The 20,420-nt window shown below is 46.7% G+C and overlaps 2 protein-coding genes and 1 non-coding gene across 11 annotated transcripts; 1 reads left to right on the plus strand and 2 right to left on the minus strand.

The window, feature by feature from the left end:
• Positions 1-17: 17 nt before the first annotated feature.
• Positions 18-11,727, minus strand: SHBG (sex hormone binding globulin). Of its 3 annotated transcripts, none has more exons than XM_037151150.2 (8): positions 11,553-11,727; positions 11,298-11,389; positions 10,931-11,120; positions 10,471-10,632; positions 10,075-10,234; positions 9,806-9,942; positions 9,246-9,453; positions 18-112 (listed from the first exon to the last, which is right to left on the minus strand). In XM_037151150.2, exons 1-8 carry the CDS (start codon positions 11,661-11,663, stop codon positions 18-20), a joined length of 1,155 nt encoding a protein of 384 aa, XP_037007045.2. In that variant the 5' UTR covers positions 11,664-11,727. The 3 variants fall into 3 exon arrangements, with proteins under 3 accessions (XP_037007045.2, XP_037007044.2, XP_037007047.2); XM_037151149.2 differs by lacking the exon at positions 18-112 and adding an exon at positions 2,912-8,981 and having other exon boundaries at positions 11,553-11,725; XM_037151152.2 differs by lacking the exons at positions 18-112; positions 10,471-10,632 and adding an exon at positions 2,912-8,981 and having other exon boundaries at positions 11,553-11,726.
• Positions 7,638-7,773, minus strand: LOC119053551 (U11 spliceosomal RNA). The gene has a single exon (XR_005083321.2). It is a non-coding gene; the product is annotated as a U11 spliceosomal RNA (small nuclear RNA).
• A 96-nt stretch (positions 11,728-11,823) lies between the features above and the next one.
• On the plus strand, positions 11,824-20,211 carry SAT2 (spermidine/spermine N1-acetyltransferase family member 2). Of its 7 annotated transcripts, none has more exons than XM_037151175.2 (7): positions 11,831-12,049; positions 13,314-13,524; positions 13,638-13,689; positions 13,820-13,903; positions 14,006-14,107; positions 14,240-14,280; positions 14,409-14,496. In XM_037151175.2, the coding sequence occupies exons 2-7, from the start codon at positions 13,393-13,395 to the stop codon at positions 14,487-14,489; spliced, it is 492 nt and encodes a 163-aa protein (XP_037007070.1). In that variant the 5' UTR covers positions 11,831-12,049; positions 13,314-13,392; the 3' UTR covers positions 14,490-14,496. The 7 variants fall into 7 exon arrangements, with proteins under 7 accessions (XP_053528673.1, XP_037007070.1, XP_053528670.1 ...); XM_037151173.2 differs by having other exon boundaries at positions 11,838-12,049; positions 14,405-14,776; XM_037151174.2 differs by having other exon boundaries at positions 11,844-12,049; positions 13,314-13,458; positions 14,405-14,776.
• Positions 20,212-20,420: the final 209 nt, after the last annotated feature.

The raw sequence follows: 20,420 nt of genomic DNA on the forward strand, positions 1-20,420 counted from the left end.
TGCGAGGGAAAGCCCCTTCAGATATGCAACTGCTGCAAATTCCGGGGTGCACGGCCACGCGCTGCAGGTTGCTGGAAGCGCAGCGTGGGATGCACCGATCCTGGGCCCCCAACTGCGATGAAAAGGGGGGTCGTCAGAGCACGAGAGGATAAAAAGGGGAAGGGGTACAAGTGCAGCTTCACCTCACCTCCTAAAAGCAAAATGAAAAAGGATGCAAAAATAGACGGCAGCGAAACCCGAGAGAAACGCAGAACAAATCGGGGTGCAAAGAAGCGAAAAGAGAGGTGGGGGAGGGGGCCGCCCCGAAATCCGGCATTCAAAGAGGCTGTGGAGAGGGGTTGAGTGACCGCTGAAGACTCTTCCGCCAAGCGGAGACTGCCACACCAGCGGTAGCCTCAGACACGGGAGTGGGTTGGGGAACGCGCAGTTGGGGTCAGCCAGGAATAGAATGCCCCAAACCCGAGGCTCCGCTCCTCAGCAGTGCGGGGCCAGCAGTCGCGGAGCGCAGTCTTTATAGTCAGCGCAATGGGGGTGCCCGCCCCCTTCCCCACCCCCAGAAGTCCCGCCTCCCCGCTGCTGGCCGGGCAGCCTCATACATATGCAAATATAGAGATGGCTTGGGTCCGCCCCCAACCGACTCTTCTGGACTAGGAGGTCTCTCCCCTACCCCCAGCCCAGGTTCTGGACTGGATCAATGTGGGTAGCAGATAGAGGGCGTGTCTGGGCAGGATAGGAAAGATTACCCCGAAGAGACACAGACTGAGAGGGAAGCAGATAGCTGCTGAGATGGGCTACCCAGGCCGGGAGTTAGAAAGAGGCTAAGATTCAGGAGACAGGGCAGAATGTGAACAGAATAGAGAAAGAGCCAGAAACCAAGAAAACGGAAGAGACCAGCAGAATGGAAGCTAGAACGGGCCACAAAGAGATAGATAGAGGCCACCACAGGAGGGAAATACCCCTGTGGGAGCTGCTACCAGTTTCCCCCAACACCTTCCTCTCTAGTCCCTCAGGCCCTTCTCCCTTCACCTGTTTCTCTCCAAGCCTAAGAACCTGTGGTCTTCCCACCACATGCGTCAGTGAAGCCTTCCCAGGCCCCAGCATTGCCCTGAGACATCAGCCCTGGAGCCTGGTCTGCTTCTCTGCCTGATCCATTGTTCTGTCCCCTCCCACCCCCTTATCTGAATTCTGTCCTCACTTGACCACGTGTCAATAAACATGTACTGAGCACCTATTGAGAAACACAGCCCTGGACAGGTAAGGCCGAAGTTCTCACAGGGCTCAAGAGGCCCACAGTCTAATTGGGGGATACAAGAGCCTCTAAAGACCTCATGTTAAGAATAATTCTCTTTTCATCTCTCTTCAAATCTTGTCACTTTTCCATGGAGAAGTTTTTCTTCTTTCAACTCTCATCCTAAATCCTTGGATGTAGTCCTCAAAAACTCCCCCTTTTTACAAGAGAAAAAAAATATTTTATTTATTTTCAGAGAGAGGAGAAGGGAGGGAGAAAGGAGAGAAACATTGATGTGTGAGAGAAACATTTATTGATTGCCTCTCACACGCCCCCAGCTGGGGACCTGGCCTGCCACCTGGGCACATGCTCTGACCAGGAATGGGACTGGGGACCTTTCACTCTGTAGGATGATGTCCAACCCCCTGCACTATGCCAGTCAGGACACAGTTCCCTTTTTGACTGTCATTGTCTCCCTCAAACTCCCTCCCTCCCATCCAGGGTTCATTTCATAGATTTGGGATCTGCTCAAACAAGGCCCATGCTCAGAATGGCCTTGTGCTTTGTTTAGTGCTCTGCTAGCACCACCATCTTGAAATTCTTCATAATTTTATCTTTGAACTTGTGCTTTGTAAATGAAGTCCAATGGGACAATGGAGCATACATGTGGGCAGAGGCAATATGAGCACTATTGCCATTCATGAAGCTCCATGAACACAGAACTCTGGTAGAACCACCTTGCATGGGAGTTTAGGGAGACTCAAAGTGAGTACAAGGGAACGTGTGTTATGTCTACACCTGAATAAGTAGAGGGGCTGAAAGCTGAGGGGCCAAACTTTCCATTTGCTTTGAACTTGTTTTGAAAACAGAAAGAAGGCAGTGGTTTTCTAGGAGACATGGATGATCAAGACATCCTATCAAATTCTTTCTCAGTCACGTTACTTCCTTGATTTAGCTAACCACTTCTGCTGGCAACGATGACACAGACGGAAAAGCTAGGGCAACACATAATTTCTTTTCCTTTCACCCTTCCATATTCATCAACAAACTGAAGATAGAAGGTTAACTGAACATTAAATCGCAAATTAAAAACGCTGTGAGAGCCCTGCCTGATGTGGCTCAGTGGGTTGGGCGTCATCTCACAAACTGAAAGGTTACTGGTTTGATCCCCTGTCAGGGCACATGTCCAGGTTTTCGGCCAAGTCCCGGGTTGGGGGCATGTGAGGGGCAACAGATCAATGTTTCTCTCCCTCTCTTTCTCATTGCCTTCCCCTATTTCTAAAAATAAATAAAATCTTTATTTATAAATTAAAATCTTTTAAAAAGAATACCATGAGAAGTAGAGAAAAGAATTGTGGAAAAAAAGGAACATCTTAAGCCCTCGCTGGCATAGCTCAGTGGATTGAGCACGGTTCGAACCAAAAGATTGTGGTTCGATTCCCAGTCAGGGCACATGCCTGGGTTGCAGGCCAGTTCCTAGCAGGGGACACATGAGAGGCAACCATACATTGATATTTCTCTCCCTCTCTCTTTCCCTTCCCTTCTAAGGATAAATAAATAAAAATTAAAAGGGTCCAAACAATTCTCAAAAAAAAAAAAAAGGAACATCTTATAGTTCAGTACCTTGAACCGTACCTTTTTCTTGCTTTTTAAACAAGGGATTTTGCATTTTCATTTCGCAGTAGGTCCTAAAAGTTATGTGGCTGGCCCTACTTCAGTCCCTTCTGCAGCAGATTCTGGATTAATTTTCTCAAGATTCCGTTTTAGGCCTTGGCCAGGTAGCTTAGTTGGTTAGAGCATTGTCAAGATGTGCCAAGGTTGTAGGTTCCAACCCCAGTTAGGGTACATAAAAAATCAACCCATGAATGCATAAGTAAGTGCAACAATAAATTGATGTTTTTCTCTCTATCTCTCTCTCAAATCACTAAATAAAAAAAATTTTTTTTAAGTCACAGTTTTAATTAGGCCACTCCTCAGCTCAATAGCTTCCTGTTACCCTTGCAGGACAGAGTCCTGACTCTTCAGTTTAACCTTCAGAGCACTCCACAGTCTAGATCCAGCCTGTGTCCTCAGCCCTTTTCCCACTAGGCCCCAACTAGTCCTCTGCTGGAGTTGAACCATCCATTTCCAGCAGAGGCTGCACCTACTACTGCCTTCACACCTTTGTCCACTTTATTTCCTCATCCTGGAAGGCTGCTCATCCTTCCGGAGTTCACTCCAGCTTCTATTCATTCATTTAATGGGTATCCAGTGAGCCTTTCCTTAGAACCAGGCACTGTTTAGTTTCTGTACTCTTGGGGCTCCCATACCAATACACAATAAAAGCAAGGAAACAAATAAAATAATGTTAATATTATGCGGAAAAAACAAAACAGTGCCTGGATGGTCAGGGATGGCCTTACTGAAAAGGTGACTTATAATGTGATACCTGAGTGACTCAAAGGAGCCACGAGGAGATGCAGGAAGAGCTTTCCAGGAGAAGGGAAATGCAAGTGCAAAGGCTGGACTTCAATGATGGAAGGCAAGATTTGATAAAGCAAGAGATCCAAGAGGTAGGCAGGGACCAAATCATACAGGTCCTTGTAGACCAAAAGGAGTAGTTTGGATTTTAATCCAACCATCACAGAAGCAATTCTATTGTTTTAAGCAGAGGAGTGAAATGATACCAGTTAGGAAGGCTTTGCAGCAGTCCAAGTGGAAGATATGGATGGCTTGGGCCAGGGTAGCGGGTTCGCAGATGGAAACAGGAGGCTGGGTTCAGGGTATACTTCGGAAATAGGATGACATGACCAATGGAGATGACAGAAGAGAGGAATCAAGGCTAATGCTTAGGTTTTTGCTTTGATCAACTGGGTTGAAAACTCTTGTGTGTATTTTATCTTTTTTTATTTTTTATTAATTTTTAAAAGATTATTTATTTATTTATTTTTAGAGGGGAAGGGAAGGAGAGAGGGAGAGAAATATCAATGTATGGTTGCCTCTTGTGTGTCTCCTGCTGGGAACTGGCCTGCAACCCAGGCATGTGCCCTGACTGGGAATCGAACCGCAATCCTCTGGTTCGCAGGCCCATGCTCAATCCACTGAGCTACACCAGCCAGGGTTTGTTTTTTTTTTAATCTTCACCCAATGACATTTTTTTCCTTTGCTTTTAGAGAGTGAAGAAGGTGGGGGGAGGGAGGGAGGGAGAGAGAGAGAGATGTGAGAGAGAAGCACCCTGACTGGAGATCAAACCTGCAACCAGGAATCAAACCTGTGATCTTGTAGTCTACAGGACAACGCTCCAACCAACTGAGCCACACCAACCAAGGCTGTATTTTATCTTTTGAACCAGACTGTAAGCTACTTGAGAGCAGGCCTGTATCTTAGACTTTGCATATATCCTGCATACCCAAGCATCCCACTGGGCTACTGAAGATAATGTCTGGCTGCTGAATGGACTTAAATGTGGAATGGCTTTTTCTGCAAGAAACCTCAGGAAAACTACTTGTCCTTTCCTTCACCAGGCAAGGAGCATAAAAATAGAACAGTCTTAATCTGAAGAGACAAGGTCTGGACCCTACCCTCAAGGTGCGCAGTTTGGCCAGCACAGGCCTGGGATGGCCTCCAGGCTGCCGGCTGTCTCTGACACGTACCCAGGCCCACTTGGAAAAGAATGAATAAATGTCTTCTGTTTATTTAGTGGGCTCTAGGGTAAGAGCGAGATAGCTTTACTCCAGTCTATGCTTTCTTCTCCTGTAGGTGAGGATCACCATACAGGAGAGGGGGCAGAGGGGAGGAGGGAACACTCTTCTAAATGCCCCACTGCTGTTCACAGGAGAAACAGCTAAGAAAGGGGTGGCAGCACAGAGAGTCATTACAAACCTCCAAACTCTTCCTCAAACACTGCCCTCCCTCCAGCACCTCTGGAAAGGGAATAAGAGCCCCGTAGCCTCTCTCCTACATTAGAGCCAGTCGTGAAGTCTGTGCTCCTTGACCATGCTCCCCCACAAATCCATACAATCCCAGGGGCTCAGCTCTCTCTGGGTTCCCAACAACATGGGGCTTGGAAGAGACAAGAACGAGGGAGGAAGAGTTATGAAACACAGGGAGAGAGGGAAAATGGGGTGTACTTTTAAAAATAAATGTTATTTATTTATTTGTTTTCAGAGAGAGGAGAAGGGAGAGAGAGAATAAGAAACATTGATTGGTTGCCTCTCTCATGCCTGCAACTGGGGACCTGGCCCACAACCCAGGCATGTGCCCTGACTAGGGAATCAAACCGGCAACCTTTCAGTTCTCAATGACAATGCTCAATCCACTGAGCCACACTAGGTGGGGCAGAAAATGGCGAGTATTATTTAATGGGTACTGAGTTTCAATTTTTCAAAATAAAGAATTCTGGAGATGGACAAACTGTTCCTCTTGGACGTGAGCCTTCCCTTCGCCCCTCTTCTTCCCAGCACATTACACTTGCCTTTCTCTCTCCTAAGGGCAAGGGCCTTTATTCTGCCTCTGTAACTTGTTTCCTCAGCCTACAAAGCCAGCTGGCTCACTTCTACTACCTCTGTAAGTTTCTAAACAAATTTTTCCTTATAATTTGGAAAATAAAGTTCTGGAGGGGGATGTTGGTAATGATTGCACAACACTGTCAATATGCATAATACCACTGAACTGTACAGTTAAAAATGGTTAAGACGGTAAGTTTTGTTTTTTAAGATTTTATTTATTTAGACAGAGGGGAAGGGAAGGAGAAAGAAAGGGAGAGAAATGTCCATGTGTGGTTGCCTCTCACATGTCCCCAACTAGGGACCTGGCCCCCAACCCAGGCATGTGCCCTGACTGGGAATTGAACTGGCAACCCTTCGGTTCACAGGCCCATGCTCAATCCACCGAGCTACACCAGTCAGGGATAAGATGGTAAATTTTGTTATGTGTATTTCACCACAATTTATTTAGAAAAAGAAAAGAAAAACAGATGTTCCTTCACTGAATAGATCAAGCTCCAACTCCTTAGCAGGATGTACAAGGCCTCTAACCACGAGGCCCAAGGAATGTCTGCAGTCTGCCCTCCTTCCATCTTAGCCTGTCCCTGGTTCAGCCACGTCACACACCCTTCCTCCTCTTCTATGAGTCTGCAGGTTCAGACTTGTGTTTCAAGAAATATGCACAAGATTAAGGGTATCAACAAGAGCAACATCTCTCACATGTTGAGCCCCTTCTTTATGCCCAGTTATGCCCAGCACTGTGCTAAGCATTTGACCTATATGATAGCATCAAATCCTCACAGGAAGCCTATGAGTAGGGTAACTTCCCCATTTTATAGATGGGGAAACTGAAATTTAAAGAGGTTTAATCATTTGTTCAAGTTCACATTTTCAAAAACTCACCTCTTTGATGATTCCTGATAGAACTTGAAACCAAGTACCTTGGCACTCAGTAGAGATCTCTATTACATGTTTGTCTATCTGTCTGTCTCACAAGACTTATTCATTTTTACAGTCCCTGTGGATGACCCAATACAGTGCTTGGCACACTGTCAGCGGTCAATAAATGTTAATTGAAGGGAAGACAAACAGAGGCAGAAGGGAAAGAGGGAGAGAAAGAAAGGAGGGAAAGAAGGGAAGAGAGAGGCAGAGGGGAGGGTGAAGCGAGTGGGTAAACCAAGCCTGGAATCTGCAGGATATGCTGACAAGGTCCAGAGAGGTTTTTAGGGATGGGGAAGAGGCAGGGGACACAGGGCAGGCATTGTTGCCCTTGGTGGGGGCCTGGCAGAGTCTGTGTCAAAGCAAAGTCAGTCTTAATGAAAGAGTGTAGACAGCTCTGAATGGTAATCAGGAATCTTGGAATCTAGGGCAAGCTGGAGAAAGAGGTTGGGGGCATGGTGTCCTGAACAGGTCATTGGAGGGAGGAGTGAAAAGCCAGCCCCTGGGAGATTCCTCAGGACACAAGGTCAGGAAGTTGCCATTCAGAACAACCTCCTTGATGGGCAAGAGGCAATCACACATTGATGTTTCTCTCCCTCTCTTTCTCCCTCCTTTCCCCTTTCTAATATTTTAAAAATAATAATGATAATAAATAAAAATTAAAAACACTGAAACTCTGTAACTGGGTGGAGTCAGCTGTAAGATCCTGTAAACTTGAGATTAGGTGAGTCCAAGCAGGGGCCTAGGACCCTAGATTTTCATCTTCTACCCTAAACACTCCCCTGGAGCCTCCTTACCCTGATCTCACACACGTCTTGGCTGACCCCTGTGGAAGGGGACAGCAGGTCCAGTGAGTAACACACCCTGGTGCCTGCATTACTGGTAGGAAGATTTTTATAAGAAGCTAGGAGGTTGGGATACTGGATGTCCATGGGTTAACAGTTTGTTCTTGCTTTCCTTTCTTCCTTTATTTCTCTCTTCCCTTTCTCTCTCCCTCTGTCTTTCCTTTGGGGACCAGGACTAATGATTACCAGCTTCCCAGATACCAAAAGGTTATGCTTCTGAAATCTCTTGATGTCGATTCTCACATAGAGCAATCAACTGCCCTATGCGTGCCACTCACAGTAGACAGAAGCCCCTTTTAGGGTTAACAGTTCTTGAAACGAAAGAGGACTCAGAGATGGGGACTCAGAGCTGCAGTCCCAGGGCTCCCTAGAGGGACATAAGGATTCTCAAGAGGATTGAAGAATGGGAGCTGGAGGCTAGAGGCTGGAGGCGTGGGTGGGCATGAGGGTTTTCCAGGGAGCAGGGGGCTGAGGCAGGAGGGTGCCCCTGGGAGAGGCTGGAGGACCAGGATTTCCCCAAAGGTCTGGAAGCTGAGGGTTGAGTCACCATATTCTCTGAGGGCAGAGATGTTCTGGAATCTATCTGTTCTTCCCAGCGAGGACCAGCACAAGCCAGTTCTTGCTTAATAGAGTAGAATGCAGCAAATGGACCGAGACTAGGAGAGATAGGGGCAGCTCGCTTCCTTTGCTCTCTTCCCTTTTTCTTTTTCCTTGCTACCTCCACCCCTTTGGCCAAAACCCCTGCCCCCATCTCTCTATAACTCTCTCATGCCCCCTGCTGCTCCTTCCTTGAACAGCAGAAGCCAGTCTAGAGGACAACAGAATTCAGTTTCTCCTCTCTTTCCCCATGACCCCTCAGGACCATCTTCAGAGAGAGGAAGCTAAAGTCCCAAAGGGAAGAGAGTAGATATCTGCTGGAGAAAGAGGTGGTCTCCTGGCTCCCAGAAAGTGATCTATATCTGGCATGCATGTTTATGGGTGCTGTTGCTGGGATCTCAGCCTGAGATCCTCAAGAGATCCTCACTGCTTCCTCAAGATGCTTCTTTGGTCCCCAGTCTAGGTTAAGGCTCCTGGTCTACAAACTTTCTCAGCTCCCTGACTGCTCCTTTATGGCATTATCAGTGTTTCCAATTATCCAGTGTTTCCGATTATCCACTTATTTGTCAGTTTTTGATGAACACATGCCTTCTCCAAGGGACGACTGTGAGCATCAAGAGGGCAGAAACCACAGTTGTTTTTGTGCATCAACACAACCCAGTGCTCAGCCCCATGACTGGTTGATACCTTGCAAATGTACAATAAATATTTGTTGAATAAATAGATAAGTGACATTCAAAGGGAGTTCTTAGATGGGGATTTAATGGGTAGTATTAGTGCAATTGCCTAGGCACTGGGGACAGCTGTGAGTCCAGATGTCCTTGCTTCTGCTTTGGGCCCGATCCAAGTCTAACCTCTGGTCTTGTGCCCACAGGCCGTCCAAGCAAAAGGAGGCAGAAGAGGTCTCTCCTAGAGAGAGGTGGCATGGAAGGGGCATTAGGGCATTAGGGTGGTTTGGCTCCAGAAGCTCTTCCCCACTTTTCCTCCTTTCTCCAAACTCAGTTTTTTAAAACAATTCCTCCCACTGCCCCCTATCCTCTCTCTTCTTGTGGCCTTTTCTTCTGAGCTCCCAAAGGTTTCCTTCCCTATAAATGTACCCCTTTCTTATCTTCTCCCCTGCCTTTAGATATTTCCAATAGTGTGGTGACCAACTTGAACATCACTCTCACTTACCTGGCAAAGTCCCCAGGAAGAGCTGCCCCTGGGGATGGGCCCAGAGGTTGAGGAGGGAGTCATCAAGGCCCATGGGAGGCTGAACAAGGATCTTCTTTGGCCCGTGGCTCAATTGCACCCTGGACTCATCCAGCTTCAGCTGAAGAGGGAGTCCCAAGACCAGGGGCAGATCCAGCCCTTGCCTTGACCCATAAAACAGTACCACCTTCTGCAGAGTGTATGGGACAGGGACATAAGTGGGGGAGGAAAGAATGAACCATATCTACTCCCCGAGGCCCCACCTCCAGCTGCCTTAATTCTGCCTCTTAGCTACACCTCCTACTGACCATTCCCACCTCCTGAATCCCGCCTCAATTCTCCCGGCTTGACCTCCCATAAAGCCACACACATGCCAAGTAAACAAACAATCTAAATAAAAGCTGTTTGTGGCCCTGGCTGGGTAGCTCAGTTGCTTGGAACATTGTCCGGATATACCAAGGGTTTGATCCCTGGCTAGGGCGTATACAATAATCAACCAATGAAAACAAGTGGAACAACAAATAGATGTTTCTCCCTCTTACTTGATCTTGGAGGTAAAGGCTGAGCCAAGAAGGGTTTGCTGGGGTCCCAAGGGCAAGGAGGTGGCCAGAGCCTGCTGCCAGCTGAAGTCCCAGGTCCAGAGAGAAGGTCCAGGGATCTACATGAGGCTGGGGAACATCTGGGTGTGGGGGAGAAATGATCCTCCTGAAGCCTCAAAACTGGTGATTCATGGTGAAAGGGGACTAGTGGTGGAAGGAGTTGGAGGAAGGCAAACAGAGAGCTGGCCATGGAGGGGGAAAATAGCCTTTACCTTGGAGATTGAATTCTGCACGAGTCCCTGGAGGGAAAAATATCCCAGGTTGAGATTCTATAGCACAGCTTCTGAGGCTAGTAGGGGCAGACGCTGAAATCTGAGCCTGTTGGTCTAGCCAGTTATCCCTACGCAGGCAGGCATCCAGGTCAGGTACCAGCTGGAGCCCATGGGGGGAAGGGAAGATGCAGGGATGTTGGAATTGGGACATCTGAGCCCAGTCCCAGCCTCCTCACCTTCAGTTTATTCCCCTTCAAGACACAAGCATTTGGCCTCCCCCTTGCAGCTCTTATCCCGACCCCTCTTCTTGCAAGTGTGGATTTAGACCCTCATGGCCACCAAGGCATCAGTGTTTTACCAGCTTAGCTTATGTTCCCACCCCTGTAATGCAGTTACCGGCAACCGGAGGTTGGAGGCAGGGAACAGCAGTCCCCCTAGAGCAATCCTCATTATGGGCTGGGATTTTTTGGTCAGAGGCCCAGAGACCTGTCTCAGACGCAGCACCTGCTCCCCATCCACCCCCAGCAGCACTGAGTCCTCAACGACCGTCACTTCTACCTGCAGAAATGAGGGGAGAAGCAGAGTCAGAGGTCTCTGGGGCCTGCCTGCAATAATTTCTTCAGATTCAGCCAAGTATAGTGGAAAGAACATGCACCTGAGGAGTCAGCTAGCATCCTTGGCTCACTTAGGACTTGTCACTTATATACTGAGCTTTAGAATTCCCCTCTGAAAAAATGGGGTTTTGTGCAGATTAAATGAGATGACAATGGCAATGGGATACCCAATAACTTTTTTTTGTTCTTCTTCCTCAGACCAGCTCAAGATACCCTTCCCCTCAGGACCAGGTCTGGCTTACCTGGTGCCACCTCCCATCGTCCAGCCGTGGTCCAGAGCCCACAGTAACCTGGGCCCACTGATTGTACAGTTGGATCTCAGGCCTGCCATCCCGAAGTGCCAGCACAAACCAATCATCCTTTGGGTTGGTGTCACCATAAAAAATCACTCCTTCTGGATCCCAGGTTCGAAACTCAAAGAAGGAAGAGCTTCTGGAAGGGCACAGAAGAAAGGGCTGTGTATAGGGTGTGCCCTTTGAGGGTAAATGTGTGGCTTGTGGAGGTGGGGAAGTAAGGGAGAGAGAAGGATAGGGAGCTAAGGAAGAGAGAAGAGCTCATGGAGATAATAAAGTCAGGGGACTAGATCAAGGGACTAGATCAACTCTATACTTTGTGATCTTGGTCAGGTTAAAGGTCATGATGGAGACAGGCTCTTGTCCTGGGCCATTGCTGAGGTGCACAGCAGGAGGCTCCTGGGTCCCCTATCAGAGAAAGAAAATAAACAAGCTGGAATAAGGACATCTCAGAGACAGACAGAGAGAGAGGCAGTGCTGTAGAGCCAGAGGAGGAAAGAAAGGAAAAGGGTAGAAACAAAATGTAGCTCATTTAAACACAGGGGCTGAGTGCCCTGTCCCGCTCCTGCACCTGGGTGGGGGAAATCTGTCTCAGAACGTGTCCCTGGTGGTTATGAGATGGCAGCAACAGCAGCAGTAGCAGCAGCCAACATGATTTGGCCAGAGGACCTCTGTACTCCATAATCAACCGCAGTCCTCTCTGTGGCTCAGACAACTCTTGAGTGAATGTGTAAGAGCAGGCAGCCTTGAGCATGGTTGCATGGTCAGCGGAAGGTTAAAGGTTGCCCGGGGGAAGAAGGGGGGGCAGGAGACAGGGACACTGACCCTACCACTCCTCTGAGGGGACAAATGGGCATGAGGGACAGAGTTCCTCTACCACCCTCCCCCACTGCAGAGAAACTTTGAGCTGAGAGAGAGCACCCCATTTTCCCTCTCCTCTTCTACAGCCTAACCTGGGTTGTCTAAGCCTCTGGCCACCTGGGGAGGCTGTCTGGACAGTCCTGTCCTGCTCCTCAAGCAGCAGCCCAGTCAGGACTAGAGCCAAGGCACCAAAGCCCAAATATCTAGGTAAGTGATGTGGGCAGGTCACTTTGTGGGTGTGCATTAATGTCCTTGTCTGTAAAATGTGAAAAATAGTACCTACTTTATATTTTTAAGATTTTATTTATTTTTTAGAGAGAGAAGGGAGGGAGAAATGGAGAGAAACATCAATGTGTGGTTGCCTCTTATGTGCTCCCTGCCGGGGTCCTCACCCATAACCCAGGCATGTGCTCTAGACTGGGAATGGAACCAGTGACCCTTTGGTTCGCAGGCCGGCACTCAACCACTGAGGCACACCAGCCAGGGAAATAGTGCCTACTTTACACCATTCCTGTTATGAGAATTAACTGAGATAATGCAGGCACAGTGCCTGGTATCTGCTCTGAGTGCCACCCCAGGTCTGGGAGGCTTGCTTCACAGGGAAGTATTGTCTCTGAGTGTGATTTAGTGGAAACTGTATTATCTTCTTTTCTTCGTTTATTGCAAGGCCTACCATTTACCAACAGAAATTCATCGCCCCCTTCCTGACCCATTTTAAAATACAAATGGCGCCCGGGCTGGTGTGGCTCAGTAGATTGAGTGCTGTCCTGTGAACCAAACGGTCGGCAGTTCTATTACCAGGCAGGGAACATGCCTGGGTTGCCAGCCAGGTGCCTGGTGCGTGCGTGAGAGGCAACCACGCAATGATGTTTCTCTCCCTCTTTCTCCTTTCCTTCCCCTCTCTCTCAAAATAAATAAATTAAAATCTTTAAAAAACAAACAAACACCCCAGAAAAGGGGCCCAAAAAAGAAACGGCCCCAGAAAAGAAACACTTTGAGCCACCCGACAATCATAGCTAAAAGCTGGGAGTCCTAACAGTGTGGATGGGCTTGATTGGGTAAGTGAGAGTAAAGGGTAGAGCAGATAACCACCGCACACCTCAGTTACCGAAGGGCCCCCGAGAGCTTTTGAGCGTGAGGTTTCTCCTAAGCAGATTGCGACACCCCACGTGAGCAGCGAGGGAGCCTCGGCAGCTAGGCCCAGACCTTAGCCCAGTCAGGTGACACAGCCGAGAGGAGCGGGGCTGGGGAAGGGGCGGGACGTGCCTACCCTGAAAGCTGATTGGCTGGTGCGCTACTGCTGGGGCAGAATTTAGGGGCCACTAGGCAGTAAGGACCGCCCCTCCTGGCTGCTTCCTTGGACCTTCCTCGCAGAATCGCACATCCGCGTTCTAGCCCACGCTTCCACGCTTCTCGCAGACACTATTCTCCTCTGGCTTTCATCGATCCTAATTTGTACGCCCTTTTAAAGGGTCCCAGTTGCCCTTCGCCGGGTCCTGCCGAAAGGAAGTGGGGATCCTGGACTTCGGTCCCAGACAGTGGGGATCAGGATGGTTTTCGTGAGGATCCGAGAGGCCAAGGAAGAAGACTGTGGAAATATTCTGAGGCTGATTCGGGTTAAGTTTGCCGGCCAGAAAACAGGGTTTCAGAGGGGGTCAGAGCGTCGAGGTTGGAGGGGGCCGGTAGGAAGCAGAGGGTGCGGAGGAGGTGGGAGCAGAGGGGAGGAGTGCGCCCATCTACTCCCGGAGCTGCGGGGCGCTCTGGTGCTAATCTGGTCTCTGTCCCCACGCCATAGGAACTAGCTGAGTTTGAGGAACTCTCGGATCAGGTGAAGATCTCTGAAGAAGGTTGGGGGCTCAGCACCTGGGTCCTGACGGAGGCTGGGAGGAAGCGAGGGATGGGTTCTCCAGGCAGTAGCTCGTGGCTGGTCCCACACCGGCATCTCTTTCTCTCTTTGTCGCAATTACATCTGTGCAGAGTTACGGGCAGACGGCTTCGGAGAGAATCCTTTCTATTACTGTTTGGTAGCAGAGAGTCTTCCCAGCCCCGGGGAGCCACAGGGTAAGAACACACATCCACCTCAGCGGTCTGCTCCAGTCAACCTCAGAGGTCTCTCCCCAAGGCACCCAGTGGCCTGACCTCTCTTTTCTCTCTGTTTTTCAGGGTCCTGTCTGGTGGGCTATGGGCTGTACTACTTCATTTACAGCACTTGGAAGGGACGCAGCATTTATCTGGAAGATATCTATGTTAAGCCAGAATACCGGGGTACAGAACAGAGGCTGAGGCTGGGGTGGGAGAAAAGCAACCCATAAACCTATCATCTAATCCCAACCTATGGCTTTATCTGACTCCCTTCAACTCACACAATCCCTCTCTTTGTCTTTTCCCCCACATTAGGTCAGGGGATTGGTTCCAAAATAATCAAAAAGGTAGCTGAGGTAAGGAGTGTGATGGGGCTACAAGCCAGGCCCTGGCAAGACAAAGATGTGTGGGAGGCACCCAAGCTTGAATGGAAGGTGAAAAAGCCTTTCCCAGGAAAGTTAGTGATGTCTTTTCCCCCAGGTAGCCTTGGATAAGGGCTGCTCCCAGTTCCGCCTGTCAGTCTTGGACTGGAACAAGAAGGCTATGGACTTGTACAAGGATCTAGGAGCCCAAGATCTAAGTGAAGCAGAGGGCTGGCACTCCTTTCGCTTTGAAGAAGAGGCGATGAGGAAGTTGGCAGAAAAGTGACGCCATGCCTCAGGGATCTCACCCAATATGAGTTTCTCCTTCCTCACTAGCTCAAGCACTCTTCAGAGACCACCTCCATTGCTAAAGACCTCTCTGAAGGAAGGAGAATTAGGGGTGAACATTCCCAAAGTACAGAAACAGCAGAACTGAGGGAAGGCTCTTTCTGCCTGCTTACTGAGGGTGAAAAATAAATGATAATTCCTATGTCCTGCTGTGGTGTTGGGTAAAGGAATTGGTGATCTGATATCCTTCAGCCACTCTATGATTCTTCCTCAGTGTTCTGGTCAGTGGATGTGGCTCATAGAGGTAAAAGTGGGCCCAAAATGACTTTCACTTTTAGTGAGCCAGATTCTTGGCTCTGGCCTGTGGAATATAGAGAAAAGAAGAGCAGGGGACCAGCTTGGCACATAGGCTTGTTGGTCACTTTTGGGACCCAGACAAAAGCCTCCAGTATCTGGGTGATCTGTGGTGGTTCCAAGACTGCGGCAGGCCTGGGGAGTAGGCTGCCATCTGGTGGTAGCATTTCAAGGGCACTGCGATGGACCACTTGCCCCAGCTTTAAAATTTATTCATTGATTTTTTGAGAGAGAGAGAGAGAGAGAGAGAGAGAGAGAGAGAGAGAAGAATCTATTTGTTTTTCCACTTATTTATGCATTTATTGGTTGATTCTTGTATTTTCGCTGACTGGGCAGCAAACCCACAACCTTGACATAGTGAGATGATGCTCAAACCAACTGGGCTACATGGCCGGTTACCCCAACTCTTGGTGAAAATATTTTTTATTATTTATTTACTTTTAGAGAAAGGGGAAGGGAGGTAGAAAGCACAGGACCAAAACATCAATGTTTGATTGCCTCTTGCGCACCCCCACTGGGGACCTGGTCTGCAACCTAGACAGGTGGCTGTTGACCTTTAGGTTTGCAGGCCAGTACTCAGTCCACTAAGCCACACCAGCCAGGGCTTACTTTTTTCTTTTTCTTTTTGTTTTGGCCCCTATCTTTCATTTTGGAGGATTTCCACAAGTGTCTGGCAATCTTTAGTTTCTGCTCATATGTAAGATTGGCACACTAAAGTACTGATTGAAATCTGTGTGTCAGGAAAGCAGTGGCATATTGTTGTGGACTTTACTGTAGGTAATCCATTAGGCCATTTACTTGAGGATACCTTGCTGTCAGTATCATTATATTTTTTCTCTTTTTGGTCTGATCAGATTTCTCAAGAGAAGAATCTTCCAAACTTCCACTTGGAGGATATAAGCCTGGTTGTAGGTATTATAAGAGCTTGGTGAATAAGTTTGGGGCAAGGTTCAACACTGAGTGTGTAAACTTTCATTTAATCCCCATTTTCAGTATCCATCTAACCATGTATGAATCTATCCATATTTGTGTCTTCCTCCCAATCTATTTAGTAGTCCTGAGGCAAACTGGTACAGTCTGTTATGCAACCATTAGACTCCAGCTACAGTAATGTTACCAGAAGGCAAATTGACTGAAAATCCTGTAATGACTCCCTCTGCTCTCAGCAGAAAGTCCAAACTTCTAAATATGTTTCAGGTTCTCCAAGGTCTGGCTCAAATCACCCCACCCAGCCATGTTTCCTTTTTGTGAGTTTTAACCATGTTAGACTCTTCAGTGTTTAAAATGCACCGTGTTCTCTTTGGGCCTCCCGCACATGCCATTCCCATGTCTGAAATGCTGCTCCCCTTTCCCCACTCCCCTCCTTTGCTTGAATGAACAATAAAAACCACACAAAGAAGAGGACAAATCAATTGGTGCTCAGGGCTTGGAAGTTGGTGATAGTGCAATTTCTGAAACAAAATTCAGTCACTCCTATTGCTTAAGAGTCCAAACTCAGACTTCTTGGTCTGTCAGCCAGAACTCTGAATAATCTGCCCCACTTAATTTCTCTAACTCCCCCTTATTAGAATCACTGCTGATAGAATCTTTATTTGCCACCCTAGTTACTGCTGTTCCTTCTAAGATACTCTTGAAGGCATCTCCTCTTTTAGTAGCCCTTTAAATACTGGTGTAGTTGAGAGTTTCATCTTGGACCCAGTTCATTTCTCAGTCTACACCTTTCTTTAGAGATTTAATTTTCTCTTGCAACCTTAACTATAACCTATATATTGATAATACCCACATCTACCTCTGTCTAGCCCAGACCTTTCCTGGGTCACACTTGTGTTTCCATTGACCTCCAGGACATTGATTCCTTCATTCAGTTAATATTTGCTGTGCCAGGAACTGTGCTAGGTACTGGGCATACAATGGTGGGGACAAACAGACATAGAACCCAGTCAACTCAGTCTCTGACCTCACAGAACTTATAGTGTGATGGCAGAAGAACAATGCTAGAGAAATTGACATTAAAACCATGATGAGTGCCCCAAAGGAGTGTAAGATGCATTGGCAGTGTGAGGCAGGAGATTTAACCTAGTGTGGGCATAGTGGAAGGCTAACAATTACAAGGTGGGACAAAAGTAGGCTTAGAGTTGTGAATATGTGAAACACAAGAGTTTATTCTTATATTATTTATTAATTATTATAGAATTTTTCATATGAATAACTAAACCTACTTTTGCCTCACCCTGTATATTTAAGTTGGGACCTGAAAAAAATTTGTTAAAGACAAGACAGCATGTCCACCTGGATGTTCTACAGGCCCCTCATACTCAAAAAGCAAAACCAATTTCATTCAACTCATCACCTCTTCCAAACCTTTGTTTCTTGTGTTCTCTCATGATTCACATTACCAGTCACTCAGCATCCCAAGGTATAAATCTGGTAGTTGTCTTGTGTCCCACTTCTTCATTGGCCTCTGACTTCATCCCACTCTACCCACATCACCAATTCTTGTTGACTGAACATTTACTTGTATCTCTATAAGTAGGCTCAGATCTACTTGTATCCTTAACCTAAGTAAGTCCTCAGCACCATTCTTATCTGCAATGGCTCATTATAGGTCTCACTGCCTTCAGGACCACACTTACTCTTCAATCTGTTCTCTAGTTATAAAATGCAAATGTTATCACATTATATATATGGCTTAAAATCTTTCAATGGCTCTCCATTATTGGTAAAGTAAAAGCCATTTTCTGTAATATGATCTAAAGTCTTTCACAATCTAGCTTCTTGCAGCTCTCTACTTTAAGCCAATACTATTTAAATTAGTTGTCATTCTCCAAAGGACATGTTCTGCTTTTCTGCACTATTGTGTTCCTTATTTTCCCCAGGTACTCTTACTGCACTTCTTTAACAAACTCATACTCAACCCTTAACTCTCAATTTGCCTCTCCTCCTTTGCAGTGGTGTCTGATCACTCTGAATAACAATGACCAAAGTCTTTGTGGCATTACCCCTATACTGAGTCTTTTTTCAAAGATTTTTATTTATTTATTTTTAGACAGTGGGGCAGGGGAGAGGAGAGGGAGAGGAATATCCATCAGTTGCCTCTCCCACACCCTCAACAGGGATCTGGGCCACACGTGCCCTGATCAGAAATCAAACCAGTGACTTTTTGGTTTTCAGAGTGAGCCACACCAGTCAAGGCCATACTGAGTCTTTAACTCCATCATGTTTTCAGTTGAAACTATAAACTTAATTTGTTAATTTATCTGTTAAAACTTGTTTATTTTCCCCTGGCTGGTGTAGCTCAGTGGATTGAGCGTGGGCCTGGGAACCAAGCATCCATGGTTCGATTCCCAGTCAGGGCACATGCCTGGGTTGCAGGCCAGTTCCCATCAGGGGACTCACGGGAGGCCACCATATGTTGATGTTTCCCTCTCTCCTTCCCTTCCCCTCTAAAGATAAATAAATAAATAAATCTAAAAAAAACCCAAACCTTATTTATTTGCTGCTCCCCCGATATAAGTTCCTTAAGATCAGGGACCACACCTTATCTTTGTATCCCTAGTACTTAGCACAGTGATTGGAACACAGTGAGGGCTTACTAAATATTTGGTAAATTATTGAATACACAACACAATTCTAATTTCTGTGCTATTTAATTCACTTCTATCTAAATTTCTTATTTTAATTCTGGAATTCCTCTACTGTCCTTATTCCATAACAATGTATTTTTTTTATTTTGAAGCTCCTTAGAATTTAAATATCACATCTTGTGCTAAGTGGAATTTGCTTTTCAGTACTGCCTTGAAATTATTCTTTAACCTTTCATTATATGCATAGTCAGAATCTTCTCAAGACAGGAACATCACTCAAATTTCCTATTGCAGGGCACAAGGTCGTGGACCCACTGAGGGCTGATCGCAGTTACACATTGGTGTGCAGTGAAAGAGCTAGTGGCGAGATGGACCATGCAGGCCCCAATGGCTGGAAGTGGCAAAGGGAACCACCTTTGTTCCTCTCTAACCCCACCCCCACATACAGCATCACAAACCAGCAACCTGGGTGGCCCCACCCCGGTGAGCAACTAAGGCTCTGCTCCTCATACATAACAGGCACAAACAGATCAAAACATGGCTCAAGAACAACTCAGAGCCCCAGAGCCAGTAAATCTAAGTGATGAAGAAATAGCTAAACTTTCAGGGGCACAGTTCAAAACACTGGTGATCAGGATGCTCATAGAACTGGTTGATTTTAGTCACAAATTAGAGGAACTAATGGAAGCTAAACTAATTGAAATGAAGGGAAATACACAGGAAACCAATAGTAATGGGAAGGAAACTGGGACTCAAATCAAAGGAGTGGACCAGAAATGACCAAACAGAAAAGGATGAAGAAACAAGAATTCAAAAAAATGAGGAGAGGCTTAGGAACTTTCAGGACATCTTTAAACGTTCCAACATCCGAATTATAGGGGTACCAGAAGGGGAAGAGGAACAGCCACGAGTGGGAAACTTATTTGAACAAATAATAAAGGAGAACTTCCCCAATCTGGCAAAGGAAATAGACTTCCAAGAGATCCAGGAAGCTCAGAGAGTCCCAAAGGAGTTGGACTCAAGAAGGAACACATCAAGGCACATCATCACTACATTAGCCAAGATTAAAATGAAGGATAGAATCCTAGAAGCAGCAAGAGATAAGGGGACAGTCACCTACAAAGGAGTTCCCATCAGACTGTCAGTGGATTTCTCAAAAGAGACCTTACAGGCAAGAAGGGGCTGGAAAGAGGTATTCCAAGTCATGAAATCCAAAGACCTACAGCCAAGTTTGATCTATCCAGCAAAGCTTTCATTTAAAATGGAAGGACAGATAAAGTGCTTCTCAGATAAGATCAAATTCAAGGAGTTCATCATCACCAAGCTCTTATTATATGAAATGTTAAAGGGACTTACCTAAGAAAAAGAAGATAAAAAAGATGAACAGTGAAAGGACAGCCAACTCACAGTTATTAACAACCACACCTAAAACAAAAGCAAACTAAGAGGACAGCTAGATCAGGAGCAGAACCATAGAAATGAAGATCACATGGAGGGTTAGCAACAGGGGAGTGGGAGAAGGAGGGGGGGAGAAGGTACAGAAAATAAGTAGCATAGATGGTAGGTATAAAATAGGGGGGAGGGCAAGAATAGTATGGGAAATATAGACTCTAAAGAACTTGAGACACGTGGTCATAAACTAAAGGGGAGGAATGGTCGGGGAGGGGGTGTGCAGGGTGGAGGGAATGAAGGGGGGAAATAGAACAACTGTAATGGCATAATTAATAAAATATATTTTAAAAATTTCCTATTGCACAGACTTATTGATACTCGAAAGAGTTGCTATGTATTTGTGCATAGACACTAGACACTAAAGCTCAGGGCATGCGCATGGGTCATTTGGGTCATCTGTTTTTTCTTTTTTCTTTTCTTGCTTTTTGACTTTTTTTTTTTTTTTTTTTTAATGCT

Source organism: Artibeus jamaicensis, unplaced genomic scaffold (genome assembly GCF_021234435.1).
Source record: "Artibeus jamaicensis isolate MK-2021 breed Jamaican fruit bat unplaced genomic scaffold, CSHL_Jam_final contig_781, whole genome shotgun sequence".
In the NCBI taxonomy this organism is placed as follows: Eukaryota; Metazoa; Chordata; class Mammalia; order Chiroptera; family Phyllostomidae; genus Artibeus; species Artibeus jamaicensis.